Below are 16,925 nucleotides of genomic sequence, written 5' to 3'. Positions count from 1 at the left end.
TTGCAAGGGCTTTCTTTTTCAGGTTTCCCCTCATCTGCTAGAGAGAGGTTTCCACTTGCAAAGGGTGTTTTGTTCCCAGCGTCCTTGCTGGCTCTCTTTCTTTAATCGATGTGGGACCCTACCAATGTGGGACCCTACCAAAGGTTTCCACATCCGGTTTCCCCTCATCTGCTAGAGAGAGGTTTCCACATCCTTGCAAGGGCTTTCTTTTTCAGGTTTCCCCTCATCTGCTAGAGAGAGGTTTCCACTCGCAAAGGGTGTTTTGTTCCCAGCGTCCTTGCTGGCTCTCTTTCTTTAATCGATGTGGGACCCTACCATTGTTCCCAGCACCCTACCATTGTTCCGAGCGTCCTTGCTGGCTCTCTTTCTTTAATCGATGTGGGACCCTACCAATGTGGGACCCTACCAAATTGGGTTTTCCCTTTCGAGCTCCTCCTCAAGGTTTTTAAAACGTGTATGCTAAGGAGAGATTTCCACACCCTTATAAAGGGTGTTTTGTTCTCCTCCTCAATCGACGTGGGATCTCACAATCCCCAACCATTGTTCCTAGCACCCTACCATTGTTCCCAGCGTCCTTGCTGGCTCTCTTTCTTTAATCGATGTGGGACCCTACCAATGTGGGACCCTACCAACCCAGCGTCCTTGCTGGCTCTCTTTCTTTAATCGATGTGGGACCCTACCAATGTGGGACCCTACCAAATTGGGTTTTCCCTTTCGAGCTCCTCCTCAAGGTTTTTAAAACGTGTATGCTAAGGAGAGGTTTCCACACCCTTATGCAAGGGCTTTCTTTTTCAGGTTTCCCCTCATCTGCTAGAGAGAGGTTTCCACTTGCAAAGGGTGTTTTGTTCCCAGCGTCCTTGCTGGCTCTCTTTCTTTAATCGATGTGGGACCCTACCAATGTGGGACCCTACCAAAGGTTTCCACATCCGGTTTCCCCTCATCTGCTAGAGAGAGGTTTCCACATCCTTTTTCCACATCCTTGCAAGGGCTTTCTTTTTCAGGTTTCCCCTCATCTGCTAGAGAGAGGTTTCCACTTGCAAAGGGTGTTTTGTTCCCAGCGTCCTTGCTGGCTCGTCCTTGCTGGCTCGGGCTTTCTTTTTCAGGTTTCCCCTCATCTGCTAGAGAGAGGTTTCCACTTGCAAAGGGTGTTTTGTTCCCAGCGTCCTTGCTGGCTCTCTTTCTTTAATCGATGTGGGACCCTACCAATGTGGGACCCTACCAAAGGTTTCCACATCCGGTTTCCTCTCATCTGCTAGAGAGAGGTTTCCACATCCTTGCAAGGGCTTTCTTTTTCAGGTTTCCCCTCATCTGCTAGAGAGAGGTTTCCACTCGCAAAGGGTGTTTTGTTCCCAGCGTCCTTGCTGGCTCTCTTTCTTTAATCGGTGTGGGACCCTACCATTGTTCCCAGCACCCTACCATTGTTCCCAGCGTCCTTGCTGGCTCTCTTTCTTTAATCGATGTGGGACCCTACCAATGTGGGACCCTACCAAATTGGGTTTTCCCTTTCGAGCTCCTCCTCAAGGTTTTTAAAACGTGTATGCTAAGGAGAGATTTCCACACCCTTATAAAGGGTGTTTTGTTCTCCTCCTCAATCGACGTGGGATCTCACAATCCCCAACCATTGTTCCCAGCACCCGGTTTCCACATCCTTGCAAGGGCTTTCTTTTTCAGGTTTCCCCTCATCTGCTAGAGAGAGGTTTCCACTCGCAAAGGGTGTTTTGTTCCCAGCGTCCTTGCTGGCTCTCTTTCTTTAATCGGTGTGGGACCCTACCAATGTGGGACCCTACCAAATTGGGTTTTCCCTTTCGAGCTCCTCCTCAAGGTTTTTAAAACGTGTATGCTAAGGAGAGATTTCCACACCCTTATAAATGGTGTTTTGTTCTCCTTCTCAATCGACGTGGGATCTCACAATCCCCAACCATTGTTCCCAGCACCCTACCATTGTTCCCAGCGTCCTTGCTGGCTCTCTTTCTTTAATCGATGTGGGACCCTACCAATGTGGGACCCTACCAAATACCATTGTTCCCAGCGTCCTTGCTGGCTCTCTTTCTTTAATCGATGTGGGACCCTACCAATGTGGGACCCTACCAAATTGGGTTTTCCCTGTACAACCTATCTTCCTTCTCCCAATTGTTCTCTCTCACATTTTCTTTTTCTCTTCTGCCGGTATAGTGCTAGGGTGATCATTCTCTAAATTGGCACGGCTAAGTTTAGGGCATGGCTGATACCATGTTAGATGAACACGACTCTCCACAATGGTATGATATTGTTCACTTTGAGCACAGGCTCTCATGACCTTGCTTTGGGCTTCCCAAAAGGCCTCATACCAATGAAGTTAGTATTCCTCACTTATAAACCCATGATCATTCTCTAAATTAGCCGATATGAGACTTTCATCATCCAACAGTATCCATTTATTACTATTTCTATTTCCTTTATAATTTATTTGATTTTCTACATGATTATAGATAGAGAATTTTTACCACCATTTAAGTGGGGTAAGATAGTTTTAGCAAATACTCTCATTATATAATTAAATGTGTGTGTATATTATAGTCAATATTAAAATATGACTACCTTTGCTTTATGGGATCCTAAACTTGGTATTGGATTCCAATTATTTTGTTACTCGAGATGTGCATCACTTTTATATGCCCTAGACCTTACTAGGTATACGTTACTTTTATACTCGGGTTCTACAAAACTCCTAAAAGTGTTTAGAACAAAAGAGAGTATATTTCATGATTATAATGATCACGTAATGCATGAAGCTCCACATTTTGAAACACGTCAGTTCTTAAACCTGATGAAAAAAAAATCATTAAACGGGCTAGAAGCCCAACATCAATCATATCATGGCTTATAATTTCATGAAAATACATCGTTTAAATCAATCAATCATCCCGAAAAAAAACATTTGAGCAGTAAAATCGCTTTATGGTACTTGACCAAGCCAAACTCGCTCTCATCATCTTTTCACCAAGTTCAAATCTCGAGCCATCATCCTTTTAAGGCCGACATTTTTCTTCCATTCGGGTCCAATTAATTCAAATCCCTTGATCAAAAGATTATATTTTCAAATCTCTATTCTCAAATATGGTCGTAACGATTCATATACAGAACTCAGAGTCTGGATCGACACTTGATCGCGTCGACATTTATCTACGACATGGTAACGTTACCTACTCCTCACTTCATCCCATAAAAATTCATAGAAGGTCAACCAATATACTATTACTCCAAGTAAAACACGTTTAACCATACAATTTCTATGAACGAGTCATCGAAAAGGCATGTGCACTTTGTTGATATAAATAATAACTTTCATTTTCTTTAAGTCTTTTTTATTTTTTATTTTTAATATAATTATTTTTATTTTTATATTTTTAATTTAATTTATTAATATTAAAACAGATATTTTGTTATGAACGGCAAAATGTTTAGGAGAGTAAGAAGGGTTTGGGCGCAATATCAATACCGATACCCAACTGTTTCAGTTCAAAGCTTTTACCTTAGCCGTTGTTCTCTGTTCTCTCCGAGTTCATCTTCATACTTGAAGAAGCAATTGGAACAGGCAGAGAATAGTATTAGATTTAGAGTAAATGTGGTATCTCTGTGTGTTCTATCACAGGCTTTTGGATTACAGGAAGGCCGAGGTCGAATCTCTGGCCGAGTTGTTTGGTGAAAATGGCGACCACAAAGGGGGGAAGTTGGAATGGAAGCTTCCTCTTCACCATCACCCCGATTCTCCTTTCCATTTCGTCGACCTATCTTCCGATGATATCGCTCGAAACATCGCTAATCGAAGTCAGTCATTTGTTTTCGTTTTCGGTTTTGTTCTTAGTTGATTCCTGTTTCTTTCTTTTAATTTCGTTTGGTTTGGTTTTGTGTAGGTATACTAGTGAAGGGGATGTATGAACTCTGGGGCGTAGGAAGTGACTACGAGGAGCTACAGGAGTCTATTAAAACTTTTCCGGAAGAACGGAAGTCCCCATACTTACTACAGGGAAGTACCTTCAAGATTTCTGTAGAGAGCTTTGGGAAGGCTATCAGCTTCCAGGAACAAAATGAACGCATTCAGGGTCTAGCTTACATCCCTTTCAAGGTCTAGTTTTAGCCTTTTTTTTCCCTTTTCTCCTATTCTTTCTTTTTTGTTTTTTTTTTTTTTTTGGTTAAATTCTGCTTTTGTGCTACTGAAATCCAATCGTTTTGTTTATAATGGATACTAGATACTACATTGTTATAGTGTGGATTGCTTTCTTCAGTGGATGTAACCAAATTAATGTGGCAAGAAACTCTAGTTTGGGCAGATTAATATTGAGCTTGAAGAGTTGGGTTAAGTGTGATGAATCAGAGATAATAAGGCTAAAAGTTATGAACTATGGTGTTGAGGATTGTTGGGAGGGAGCCCACATTGGCTAATTTAGGGAATGATCATGGGTTTATAAGTAAGGAATACATCTCCATTGGAATGAGGCTTTTTGGGGAAGCCCAAAGCAAAAACATGAGAGCTTATGCTCAAAGTGGACGATATCATACTATGTGGAGAGTTGTTATTCCTAACATATCATACTTCTAATTTTTTAGGTAGAGTGTTAATAGATGAAAGAATTGCAAAAGCAATTTGAGAAATGGAACTATTGACAAGACTTTAATACCAGGTCTAGAGTTTAAGCATAGGAGCCCTGAATTGCTCAATCTTATCATCTTTTAGTTTCTTCTTAAGAAGATTTTCCAAGAATGACTTAGGACTTGTTTGATAGGCAATCTAGACTCTATTTTATGTTTCAGATTCAGGGAGTTTATGGAATACAGATGTGTCCTTGAAATAGTTTTTTGATTCTGTGATACAACGAATATAAATTATAAAAACAACATTTTTATGTTCTCATTGTATCCAGATTTTGAATTTGAAATTTAAAATGTAAATTTATTTTAAAAACGACAAAACTTTAATAAATATAGTATTTCATGCTATAAACTCAATTCATTTTTGTTAAATTAAAATGTGTAATATAATGTATTATAAATTATGATATTGTAAAATAATTAATATATAATTTTTTTTAACAAACACATGTTCATAAATTAATTATTAATAGTTTATGTTCAACCTAATATTTATTGGATAACTAAACTAGTTTTATGATTTAAAAAGATGTTATGTCAAACATATTTTGAAAAATTGTTTAAATTGAGATCCAATTTATGAATGTTCTACCAAACACATATGAAAACAGGAAATAACTCTGTTTTCATTGAATTCATTGTTTTCAGATTGCCTACCAAACAGTCCATTAGATTCTGTGAATCAGCAATTGAGCTGCTTGGACTTTTAGCCATTATGAAACTAAAAAGGAATGTTGATGTAATAGGATTAGAGGTAAATTCATATTAAGCGTTGTTAAATCCTTGGTTAATCATTATTAGTTTTCTTTTAATTCTCTTGGAGAATCCCACTCTTTATCCATTACTAGTCCTTCATTATAAAGTTTATGACTTGATTCTCTGAGAGAAGTTTCCTTTATCCCTTAGGCTACACCAATTTGGTGTCAGCAATTGTCTAGTCCAACATTGGCTACTGTCAGTGGAAGACCAGGAAACTCCTGTCGGAGCCGTCACAAGAGGGAGATTTGTGAGTTGTGCTTGGTACTCAACAACACACAATGATTTACGATGGGGAATCATTTTGAGTATTTTTTCAAAGATTAGAGGAGAAATTTTTAAGAATCTTCCGAGAATGGAGTACTTCCACACTAAAAAAACCAAATGAAGACCAATGGTGGCAGAATTTTTTTCAACAACACCCCTAAATTTCTACGTCAACCTTGAAATGTTGGAGTAAATCAAGAAAGAGGTTGAAAGAATCAACGTCTTTAGGAGTATGTGTTGAATGTTTTGGAACGAATTTGGGCATTTGTGAAGAATTCCCCCAAAGCCAAGAGCTCTCGGAACATACAAGAAATTTTCAAGAAACCCAAAACAGAAAGGATGTGAAATTCATGTGTGAAGATAAAACAAACAAGCAATAAAAAAGTAAGGGAAGTTGAAGAGTGTTGCGGAACCCACACAAAGAAGGGAAGTCGCTGGAAGTAGTACACGAATAGCTCGAAGAATTAGAAGATGAGAGGTTAGAATGCAAAACCTAAGGTGTAGAAAAAGTAGCGTACGAAGTGTAACATACAACAGTTGCAGGCCAAAGGTCATAGACCTGCATGAAGAAGAAGACGACATGATTTTATGACAAGGGTCACTTATCGTGAGTTGCAAGCTCTTGTGCTATTTTAGGGGGTCTTTGAGGAGGTAGGAACAACATAATTTTAAGAGAGATTAAGAGACATTGGATTGAGTTGTGGTCCTTTGTAAAGTTTCACCCCTCTCCTTGAGCCTCATTGTGTAAAGCTTCCTTTTTGTAATTACTAAAGGGCTCCATTTGCTTGATTAGAGTCCCTTTTCATATTAGGTTGGCCCTTTTTGTATTGCCTTGTAGTCTTTCATTTTTCTCCAATAATTGTTGGTTTCTCATTAGAAAAGGTAATTTATGGCAACAATAATAAGCAGCAAGGTGCAGCTAAGGTTTGTGGTTGCACTTGCACTTGCACTTGCCTATGGATAGGCGACACATGCGTGGGGTTGTAGTCACTTCCCTTGGTCTTCCACACAAAAGATCATTGACAGTATGGGAAGTAAGTTTAGACGATGGTTCACAGCAACTAAAAGAGCAATAAAACAAGATGCCCCTGGAATTTCATCTCTAAACAGAAATGCTGGGTTGAACACTGTTACAAGCTTGTTCTGGGTGGGGAAAAGATTCCCTAGACCTTGTGTGGACCTTCCTTAAAATGAAAGAAAAAAATCCCTTTGGAACAATGATCGTAAGGCTCTTCTTTGAGAGTTGCTAGAATGAAAAAGTAGGTTTCTTTCAGCATATTTGGGTTGATAATTATATCTTTAGGGAAGGAGTGATTAATCTAACCTCTAAATTGAGTTCTCTTTGTTAACCTTTTTTCAAATTACGCTCTTTTAGATAGTGGTACAGATTGCTTTTATTTAAACTCCTAGGTGTTCTTAAGGATTTCTCCTCATCCCTTGTATATTTTCACATAAAAAGGAAAGTTGTTTCTCTTTCAGGAAAAAAAAAAACCAAAACAAAAAGAAGGTATATAATTTAATTCATGAATGCAAGTTTTATTGAGCAAGTATTATCCATCTACCTAACTTTTTATTGTTTCATGCATGCAAATTTGATTGAGTAAATTAATCAGTTTACTTAATTTTGTACATTTATTTTCGTCATGCTTCACATTCTAACCTGGGAATCTTACCCTTTTGAAGAAACTCAGAGGCATGTTGATCAATTGTGGTAGTTATGCTACCTCATGCTTTATTTGTGTTACAATCGCTTCTGCTTTTACATTTACTTCTTAACTTAAGACATGGTCTCATACAATTATCATGGCTTCCCATCATAAATGGTATCAATCAAATAGTAGAAGTCCTATCAATGCCATTTTCCTCTGTTAGCACTTCTAGGTTCTGCAGGTAAATACTTGAGTTTGACACTGTTTTTAATCATCCATTTGTCACTAAAGCTCTAGTGCATGTCAATGTCTTCATTTTTTAATAAATGAATGCGGATGGTATATTTCAGGGTCAAGTTAATTTAAGAAATCCAGATCATAAGTTCAGCCTTATGGAGGCGGCTGATTACGGACTGAATAATGGACTTCCACCAGTTGCTCAAAGGACGATTTTTTTTGGTCGGGAGGTTGGTGGTGCTGATAGGAAGCTTATACCAACATATCAGTTAAAAAGTCGCACTTATCTTGGGCCAACTGCCATGGATGCTGAAATGGCTTTCTTAATGGCCAACCAAGCATTAGCGACACCTGGGAAACTTGTCTATGATCCTTTCGTTGGCACTGGGAGCATTCTAGTTGGCGCAGCTCATTTTGGAGCAATGACAATGGTAATTACTTTTGCTTTGGATATTTATTTTTGATATTTGTGAGTGTTTGGGTCAAGGATATGTGCATCTTGATTAATCTCATAAGGAAATTGGTCAGTAGTTTTGAATCCATCCCTCTAAAATGTGTACTTTTTTCACGTACATGAATGTCAATGGGGTAACTCACGGGGGGTTACTTTTTCTTTGTATTGGAAACTAGATTATGAGTTTTGGTTTTCAATTTAGTTTACATAAATTGCCTTTAGGGAACTTAATTTGAGGATGTTTCCAGTTCCTATAGAATGTGGATCTGGGAGTGTGGTAGACCATTTAAATAAAAACTCACCAAAATGTCTCAGGGTGCAGATATTGACATTCGGGTGGTACGTGATGGTCGTGGCCCTGATTGTAATGTTTGGAGCAATTTCAAGCAGGTAATTGTGTTTTATAATAAAATTCTATGTAGAAACTTTTCTTCATAGTGACAGTCTTAGTTTAAACTGTAAACTGCAAGTAATCTACTATGTTAAAAGTTTGAAACTTTATGCATGCATGAAGTGACAATTAAAATACATGTGAAGGTGACAGTTAAAATACATGTGAAGGTGACAAACATGATAAAGAAAAAAACCGACTATACTCTTAGCAATTTGCTTGTGCAATTTTTGTAGATTCAACTGATTATTATGATATAAGTTTTGGTTCTTATGCTCCTATGCATGCAATTATGACTTTTTAGATGTGGTTTACTGCTTGCAGTATGGATTACCGCCGCCAATTGCACTGTTAAGAGCAGACAATAATCTTCCTCCCTGGCGTCCAGGATTGAAGGAGGTACAGCAGCAATGTTTTGCACGTTTACTGCATATTTTCATATTTCCTTGTGTTTCTGTCTGTTTTGAAGCTCCACTGCCATTATTATATTCTGATGCTTACTGATTTCTGTGGATATTCATAGCATAGCATCGACTTACAAATTTGCAATCATTTATGTAGTAAAGGATATTTGGTAAAGCAGGATTAGAAGGGAATTTTGATCAAGTAATATGTGAATCATTACTCTTAGGTTCATTTCCTGTAAGTGACTGCTGGTACTCGTTAGCTAACATATAACCAGGTAAAGAAAAAAAGTTGTATGGTGAACTCACAATGACCACTTTATAGTTACTCTTTGCATAATAGCATAATACCACATCAGTTTTCTCCCCGGATAATGGGCTTGATAAAATTTCTTCTCAAGAAGCTAGATGGGATTCTATGTAACTTTTTTTTAGAAGAAATAAACCCTCCTCCAAGGAATTTGTCCGATAAGACTCCCCCTCCTCTCCTTCATGAGAATGCATTAGAAGGTAAACATAATTTTTCCTCCTTTCTAAAGGTTTGTGGTATTGAAGTTTATTAAATTAAATCATAGACATTCAGAAGTTCAAGATGGGCTCCTAACGATTTCATCCTGTCTTCGTAGCTGAGCATTTGATTTTGGGTTCTTTGGTCTCGTGGAAGCTTGCTTTTTCCATGCATGGTGCTGGCTCTTTCCTTCTTTGTTATTGTTCCTGCCCTTTTTCAGTATTTGATAGGTTTCTCTTAGTCTGCTTATTTTCCGTTTGATTGCTTTTGTTTTGGTTCTTTTGCAAATCCGTGCACCTTCATTTGCTCTCTTTGAACTTTTTGAGGTTGTTTTTGAGTTCCCATTGGTTAGTCTTGTGGCTGTTGTTTCTCTCGGTTCCTTTGCTGTTGAAAAGATTAGCTCTCCTCATGTTATTTGCACAATTTTCGAAGCCTTTAGAGTCTTGAAAGGTCTGTGGTTGGCTCAAGTTTTCTGGAATTTAACAAGCTGTTTGCTGTAAAGGTCGTTAATATCCATGCATCATTTTTCAGCAGGCTCTGTCTGAAAGTTCTTTTTTGGCCAGAGTTTCAGTCGGCTGTGTTTTTTCGAGCCTTGTTTTAGGTTGCTGCAGTTGCTTTTGGAGTGCTTTGTGGAGCCTCCCTTCTTCGCTTCAGCCTTGATTGCATGCTTTAAAAGTTTATTTATTTTTTTGGTTCAAAGAAAGCAAGGTTATTGGATAAATCCATTATGTTTCCATGGTAGACCATTTTAAGTACTTGTTGATGTGATGCTTATTATAAGTTATAACATTATATTGGCTGTCCTGAGTCTTTATTAAATCTGAGGCTTGGCTATTCAGCTATTCAGCTACTGATATTTTGTAGTGCTGATTCTGATGCATTTTCATAACTTGTTTCTCTACCCAGATATTTGACGCCATCATTTGCGACCCTCCTTATGGAGTACGTGCCGGGGGGCGTAAATCCGGTGGTCGGAAATTGTTGAAAGGAACTGTTGCGCCTTACACCGTTCCAGATGATAAGAGAACCGACCACATACCATCAACAGCTGCTTACAGCCTTGTTGAGTGTGTGCACGATTTACTCAACCTTGCAGCCAAGATGCTTGTGATGGGTGGCAGGCTTGTATTCTTCTACCCTGTGTTGAGGGAAGAAGATTGTGTGTTTAACCAATTCCCAGAGCATCCATGTTTCACGTTAATCAGTTCGTCCGAGCAGATATTGAGCTCTCGATACAGCCGGGTACTGCTAACAATGGTCAAACATAGCTCGTACACCAAAGAAATGGCGGAGGCAGCAAAGTTAAAACATGAAGAATTCAGGGAGAACCATTTGAAGTGGTTAGAAGATGGTAATCTCCATTCTGCAGTTTTCGGCCCCACCATTGATCCCCGGCTTACGGTTGCTGGCAATTGCAATGCTACCAAAGATCCAAAGCCGAAATACAGAGGGAAGTATGTATAAATGGAGGTTTTAGTTTAATTGCCATGGATTTTGGTTTGCTGTTCCTCTGAATTTTTAAAGCCCCCATGGATTTTGGTTGTGGATGCAGGTTTCTTTTGGTAGTAGTAGAAAGGACCTATAATTAGAGCTTTTGGAGAAAATTCTCCCATGTTTGTTCCAAGTTTTTGTTTCGATTTGAATCTTTTTGAGTTCATGCCATGGGATTTAAATTATATTTTCATTTGCTTTTAAGTAGTTGATGAACCCACTAATCTTGTTTCATTTGTCTTAAGCATGTCCAAATTCAAACATTTTAAAGTCTTGTGATTTGAAATATGACCCTCAATTCATGATATCATCCTAAGGGATTTCATTAGCCATTATAGCTCATTCAAACAAGGCTCAAACCATGGGTTGATTATATCATTGGGGTATTCAAATATCCATTCATTTGGGTTCTATTGAGTCATGAGCCATCCCATGTCCATACTAGGTCATTTATAGATTTTGTACCAAACAACGGGTGTATGTACCAATTTTTGCCACTTGGGCAGGAGCACAATGTCGGCATACTTGTATTGTTCGACACTATTCTTAAAAAACTCATTTCAAAGCAAGTCACTAGAGTCACTCGTTTTACCACGCTTGTGCACACTTAGTCTAATTTAGGTATCTATACTATGAGGGATGAGTAATTGCAAATTAAGTTGGAGTAATTGGAAATTACCCGAGGAAATAAGCACAATGAGGGAGCCTCATTCTTAGAATTCAAATTGTAAATGTAGTACATTTGGTAAGTAATACCAATCGAGATACTAGAGACAAAAGGATTAGAAACTACTACACTCTACTGTGCTCAGAATTTTTTAGATGAAAATCTTAGTAAGGTAAACAATTTATTCCTAAATTATTTAGGTACTTTTATTTTTAAAATACCTAAATCATTTTTCTAAAATATGTACGTGTGATGGTAGTTTAACCGTTTGGAGGTATTATAACTCTCATTTGCAGAAGTTGTAGCTTTAAAACCTAAGTTTAGACATATTAAAGCAAGTATAAGTAAAAAACAATCATGCCCGTGTTTTCATTCATCATTCATGAAATAAAGAGAAATAATTATGAAAAAAGCCAAACTTTAATGTGTTTTTGTGTTTTGGTGCCGAAGTTATTAAACTATCGAGAATTGTGTCAATATTATGCCCATAATGATACCAGAATGTAGAATCAACAACTAAAAAGATTAAAAATGGTGTATATAATAAATTGTGTATATAATTGTGACGATAATGTGGACGCAATCAATTATTTGCGATAAAGGATGAAGGATGAAGAATGATTCCCACAATGATTTGGAAGAAACTATAGACCAAAAGAATCGATAAAAGGTGGCTCATGGTCCTCAAATGATCTATCTTGAACCTTTTGGAAAGGTCCACACAACTCTCACATCTACATTATGATTTTATGAACACCAAGTTGGTGCACCTCTCTATTACACCTAACGATCACTTTGATTAGCTACCATGTTGAATCCAATAACCAAAATAATAAATGAACTTTCACGAAAACAATATAGGTAAAAAAGTCCATACATCATTTTAGTTTTGACACAAAATATAGGTCGAATTATCGAAATTGTAAAAGACTAATGTGTTTAATTATTTGGCCCCAAAAAGTGCCTAAAACAGTGTTGAATTCGATTCCAGGCCATTAGAGTAGGATGCAACCACAATTTGATTGCAATTGTTTGATCTCTTTCATGCTCAAAAGGGCAAGGCAATCATGCCATGCCAAATATGTCTAATGAACCATATGCTTAAAGTACTCTCTATTTTATTACTTAGTAGGCTGTGGGCTGTGAAGTCATCACTAATGAACAATATGCTTAAAGTTTGCTGACTTATTTGATCTCTATTGGTAATTATTTGAGACAATTACCTCGAGATCTTATTTGCTCCATTTATCATTTTTTTCGATAAGGAGCCTTATGTAATATTAGATTATGGAGATTGTTACCTTACTCGTTATACATAGTAAAAATAGACCTGGTATATAGTACATGACAGGTATGGTATATGATAAATAACCTATGAAGTAAATGGTCTAATAAACAAGGTTATATTTAATAAAACTATATGGTAGATAGTTATATTTAGATGACTATTTCCAGACTTATTTGTATTCTCTCTTACTATATATACATGAGGTCATTAATATAAACCTCAAGCCAATATTCTTTCTTTCATCTTTCTCTTTGGTTCTTTGTGTTCATTTATTTGTTTATAATCTAATAATAAATTAAGTCTATCTCAAACCACTAAAAGGGTAGAGTCTTATCATTTAAGTCTCAAAATTAGTATTTAATAAAACTACTTACGATCAAATCATAAACCAAAGCCTCCTTCAAATTAATGAGAAAAGGTAAGGTCTCATTGTTTCGAAAGTAGCACATAAGAAAACAACTTATATATTTTCTCAATATGAACTTTAGTTAATTTCATTTGGTAGAACTTAGCCTTTCTCCGATTTGCTTAAACCCTCGAAACGGTAAGCTTAGTAAACTAACTATAGAATCATCTAAGTATACTTCCTCACAAACAAAAATTCATTCATTAGTTGTAATCTTGAATGGTTACAAAGTTAGAAGTAATAAACCATTATTTTTTCATAAATGAGAAAATATTATTACAGAAGTACGAGACTTTAGGACACAAATCTCAACACTCATACTTCAACCAAATACCATCAAAATTTATAGCTCGTCGCATGGATTAACATCGACAAAAACTTTAAAAAATTATCATCAATTATATAAAGCAATAAACAACCTCAATCACAAATCAAGATAATAGAAAACCTACAAGCCAAAACTTGTTGTAATAACCACACTCCTCATAAGCACAAAATAAAATGGATCAGTCAAATCACTCATAAACAATGAAACAAGAGAGTGGAGGACGAAATAGCTACAAAAGCCTCACAAGGTAATCAATCTCATACTAATTTAAGAATTAATATCAATAACAAACCCAAAAAAACACACAAATCTTGGTTCAAGAGTTCTTTGTGTCTGTGCATTTATGGCTCACCACATAGTTCATTAATGTCTTCAAAAGAAGAACTTATATCAAAAGATCTCTATCTTGGATGAACTATTTTTCTTTCCATCCTTTCCCACCAGTCAAACAACAAAGATTTGTAAGACGAAAGTGGTGAAGAAGCCATCTTTTTACCACTTTTGACTGTGCATGAACTATAGTTTTACAGGAATCTTGAATACTCAACTCAGATTCTAAAGCCTACATTTGGCCAGAAAAAATTACTTTATGAATAGCTTGCTCTTTCCTAAAAACATCGTTCTAATAACTTGTGTACGAGGACAGCAGACTACAACAATCAAGTTCGTAACACATCTAGGGTGTTAGGTTATGGAGCCTCACTGTACATACCTGAAGTCATTAATATAAACCTCTAGACAATATTCTTCCTTGCATTTTCGCTATCCTGTTTTTTGTGTTCATCTAGATCGAGTATGTGTGTTGTTATGCGATCCTAACATAGGGATCTTCGGAAATCCAATGAGGATTAAGCTTTTTTTTGTTTTTTGTTTTTTTTTTTCTGATAAATAAGAGTACGAGTCTAGAAACGAACCTGGGGTGAATTGCAATGCTTGTCCCTCCTACCACAGAGTGAAAGGAATCTATCAAAGTGCAACAGCAAGGGGCATTTATCACTCAAAACTGACCCTTCATAGGCTTCTTTCAGAAGTACTGTACTCCTTGCACCTTTATTAGTGATGTAGAAGATTCCTTGATGCTTTAACAAGCACAGCAATAGTTTTGATGGAAGAAGAAACTCCCTATGAAATGCATCCAATTGTGTTGATCTCATCCTTTTTTCCATTGTCAAGCTTAGAAACTCGTGAAGAACAGCAACGACTCTCTTTCTTGCCTTCGGATCAGCTGCGTCAAATCTCCTCGCGTTCAAGTATGGAGAAGGAAAATCCATTTTCTGCCACCTTTCAAGATGTTCAAGGTAACTCATGTTTGGCCTAAAGCCTGGAGGAAAACACATCTTGAATGCAAATGGACCAGAAAAGTTGCCATCCTTTGATATTCGAACTCTTTTTCGATTCTCACAAGAAGATACATCTCTGGCTCTACCAAATCCTTCCTCCCGAGCACTGATTGCGAGCGAAGAATCCCAATTCTCCAAATGTAGGTGGGCTTTCCCATCAACTTCCTTCACTGAAAAGAATTCAGGGTACTCAGGAATCAATGAAGTTTTGAAGTCACAAGGCAAACCCAATTCAGACGCGATGAACTCTATATTTTCGAGCGGTACTCGACAGTCAACTGACAGCATCAACAGCTTCCTCAAATTCTTTACTAAGATTGGTTCCATTGAACTCTTAACCTTATGTTCTTCACTAGCAATCTTTTCAGCTTTATTGGTGAGCCTAACATAAGGCCTTCTACAGCTTCCAGAATCAACATAAAAAATCGAAGAGTACCTCTCAATAACAGCCATGAAATTCCATTTTTGGACAAATCCCACTTCTTTCTCCAAGTCCCTCAAGAATATAAACTTGTGCTTTTGAGATTGGATAATGTTTATAAGCTTCAGTATAAGGGATGGCTTTTTCTGCAACTCCATAACTTTGTCAAGTTCATCAACTCTATAATATATTTTCCTCTTCGGTCTCATTCCACCGCTAGATTTGTGCCTCATCAAGACCCAAAGAAAACCTGACTCCTTATGATTAAAAACATGTATTCCACGATTTAGGCGTAGAAACATAGTTTTTCCATTCATTTTAAACCCTAAACTCTGTTAGAACATTTATCAAACAGTTTGTGGGCAACATCGAACAAAGCCCCTGATCGAACCATCCTACATCCGATTCTCAGATTTCGGAATCAACAATACTTCTTGCAAATATTTTTCTGAAACATGGCGAAATGAAAGCCTTGAAAACGCTAAATTAAGGGCTCGGGCCTATAAACAGCCAAAATCCAGAAGAAAAAAAGTTGAAAAGCTTTACGTTTACAATACTCTGAAAATGCTTCGAAAGTTGCAGAGCGTCATCGCAATCTAGAGTGGGAGGAACGAAGACAGGAAGAATCATGCACCGACGAAGATAAAGAGGCAGGGATTCAGCAATGAACACAAGTAGATAGTACAGGAGATTCACCTAGCGAAGATGAATAAGCCGGCGGCGTTTTTAGTTTCGATTTCCATCGAAAATATTGTGAAGAATTCTTAGTCTGAAGATGTCATCTGTGCTAGCAATCAGCCGAGGGGATCCAAAATGTTTATAGGTTTACAAAATTTGAACCACTTCAAATAAATTTTGTGAAATGCCACAAATTACTCTAATATGGAATACCTATCCAATCCCTAAGAATCAATGAGAAATCTCTTATCATACATCACATCTAGCTCGATTATTGATCTGTCATTTTTTGAAATCTCTCTTATGATTCAAAACCGTGGTATAACATGTATCTCTTCCTGTTCCTGTCATGGAATAGATGAACAAATATATAAATAAATTTTGTGTGAAGCTTGTGATGCAATGCATTTATTTGTGTCAATGATTCTGGATTTGTAACAGCTCAAGGCATCAGCTTACAACATTATAATCGAAATTTGAGCATGGATGAGTTGATTTGATGGATATAATAGCACGCTAAACATTATGATGCACATTTTTTGAAAAATGCGTGGATTGAGCTTCACATCGAGTGAAACCATGACTAGGTATCTATATTTAGGTCTCAATGTTGTGTCTCTATTTATGATTTGCTCATACATGTGAATTTTATGCGGTTATATGGGGACGGTTAGGGGTATACGTAACTCGATTGCCAAGGGTCCAAATAACTTTATAACTGGTTTATGATTGATGACTGTATTTGTGGGACTATTGGGGAATGTGCTAGTAAATTTACTCTTAGTGAACCTGTCATGAGCGGTAGGGGTCCTCAGTAGTACCTTGACGGTTGGCAAATTGAGATCATGTCTCGAGAGTCTACTATTGGGATTTATTTTTTATTATTTTATTTACAATTTAACATTATCGAAAATCTAAGACTATTAATGTAATCTTGAACCGTATGTGGTTGACATACTTTTATCATGTTCACGTAATAACCTAAAGGATTTATAGTATATGGGTACAGTT

At 37.2% G+C, this 16,925-nt stretch overlaps 2 protein-coding genes across 3 annotated transcripts; one reads left to right on the top strand and one right to left on the bottom strand.

The window, feature by feature from the left end:
- The first annotated feature begins 3,458 nt into the window (after positions 1-3,458).
- Positions 3,459-11,010, top strand: LOC111472466 (tRNA (guanine(10)-N2)-methyltransferase homolog). The gene is made up of 7 exons (XM_023118107.1): positions 3,459-3,807; positions 3,894-4,105; positions 7,652-7,969; positions 8,308-8,382; positions 8,708-8,782; positions 10,202-10,798; positions 10,839-11,010. The coding sequence occupies exons 1-6, from the start codon at positions 3,603-3,605 to the stop codon at positions 10,757-10,759; spliced, it is 1,443 nt and encodes a 480-aa protein (XP_022973875.1). The 5' UTR covers positions 3,459-3,602; the 3' UTR covers positions 10,760-10,798; positions 10,839-11,010.
- A 2,679-nt stretch (positions 11,011-13,689) lies between these two features.
- On the bottom strand, positions 13,690-16,077 carry LOC111472469 (protein WHAT'S THIS FACTOR 1 homolog). 2 transcript variants are annotated; one of them, XM_023118109.1, is made up of 2 exons: positions 15,783-16,077; positions 13,690-15,631 (listed from the first exon to the last, which is right to left on the bottom strand). In XM_023118109.1, the coding sequence occupies exon 2, from the start codon at positions 15,551-15,553 to the stop codon at positions 14,378-14,380; it is 1,176 nt and encodes a 391-aa protein (XP_022973877.1). In that variant the 5' UTR covers positions 15,554-15,631; positions 15,783-16,077; the 3' UTR covers positions 13,690-14,377. The 2 variants fall into 2 exon arrangements, with proteins under 2 accessions (XP_022973877.1, XP_022973878.1); XM_023118110.1 differs by having other exon boundaries at positions 15,933-16,077.
- Positions 16,078-16,925: the final 848 nt, after the last annotated feature.

Source organism: Cucurbita maxima, unplaced genomic scaffold, assembly GCF_002738345.1.
Source record: "Cucurbita maxima cultivar Rimu unplaced genomic scaffold, Cmax_1.0 Cma_Scf00073, whole genome shotgun sequence".
In the NCBI taxonomy this organism is placed as follows: domain Eukaryota; kingdom Viridiplantae; phylum Streptophyta; class Magnoliopsida; order Cucurbitales; family Cucurbitaceae; genus Cucurbita; species Cucurbita maxima.
Note: the sequence above shows the minus strand (reverse complement) of the source record. Positions and strands in the feature narration are given on the sequence as shown.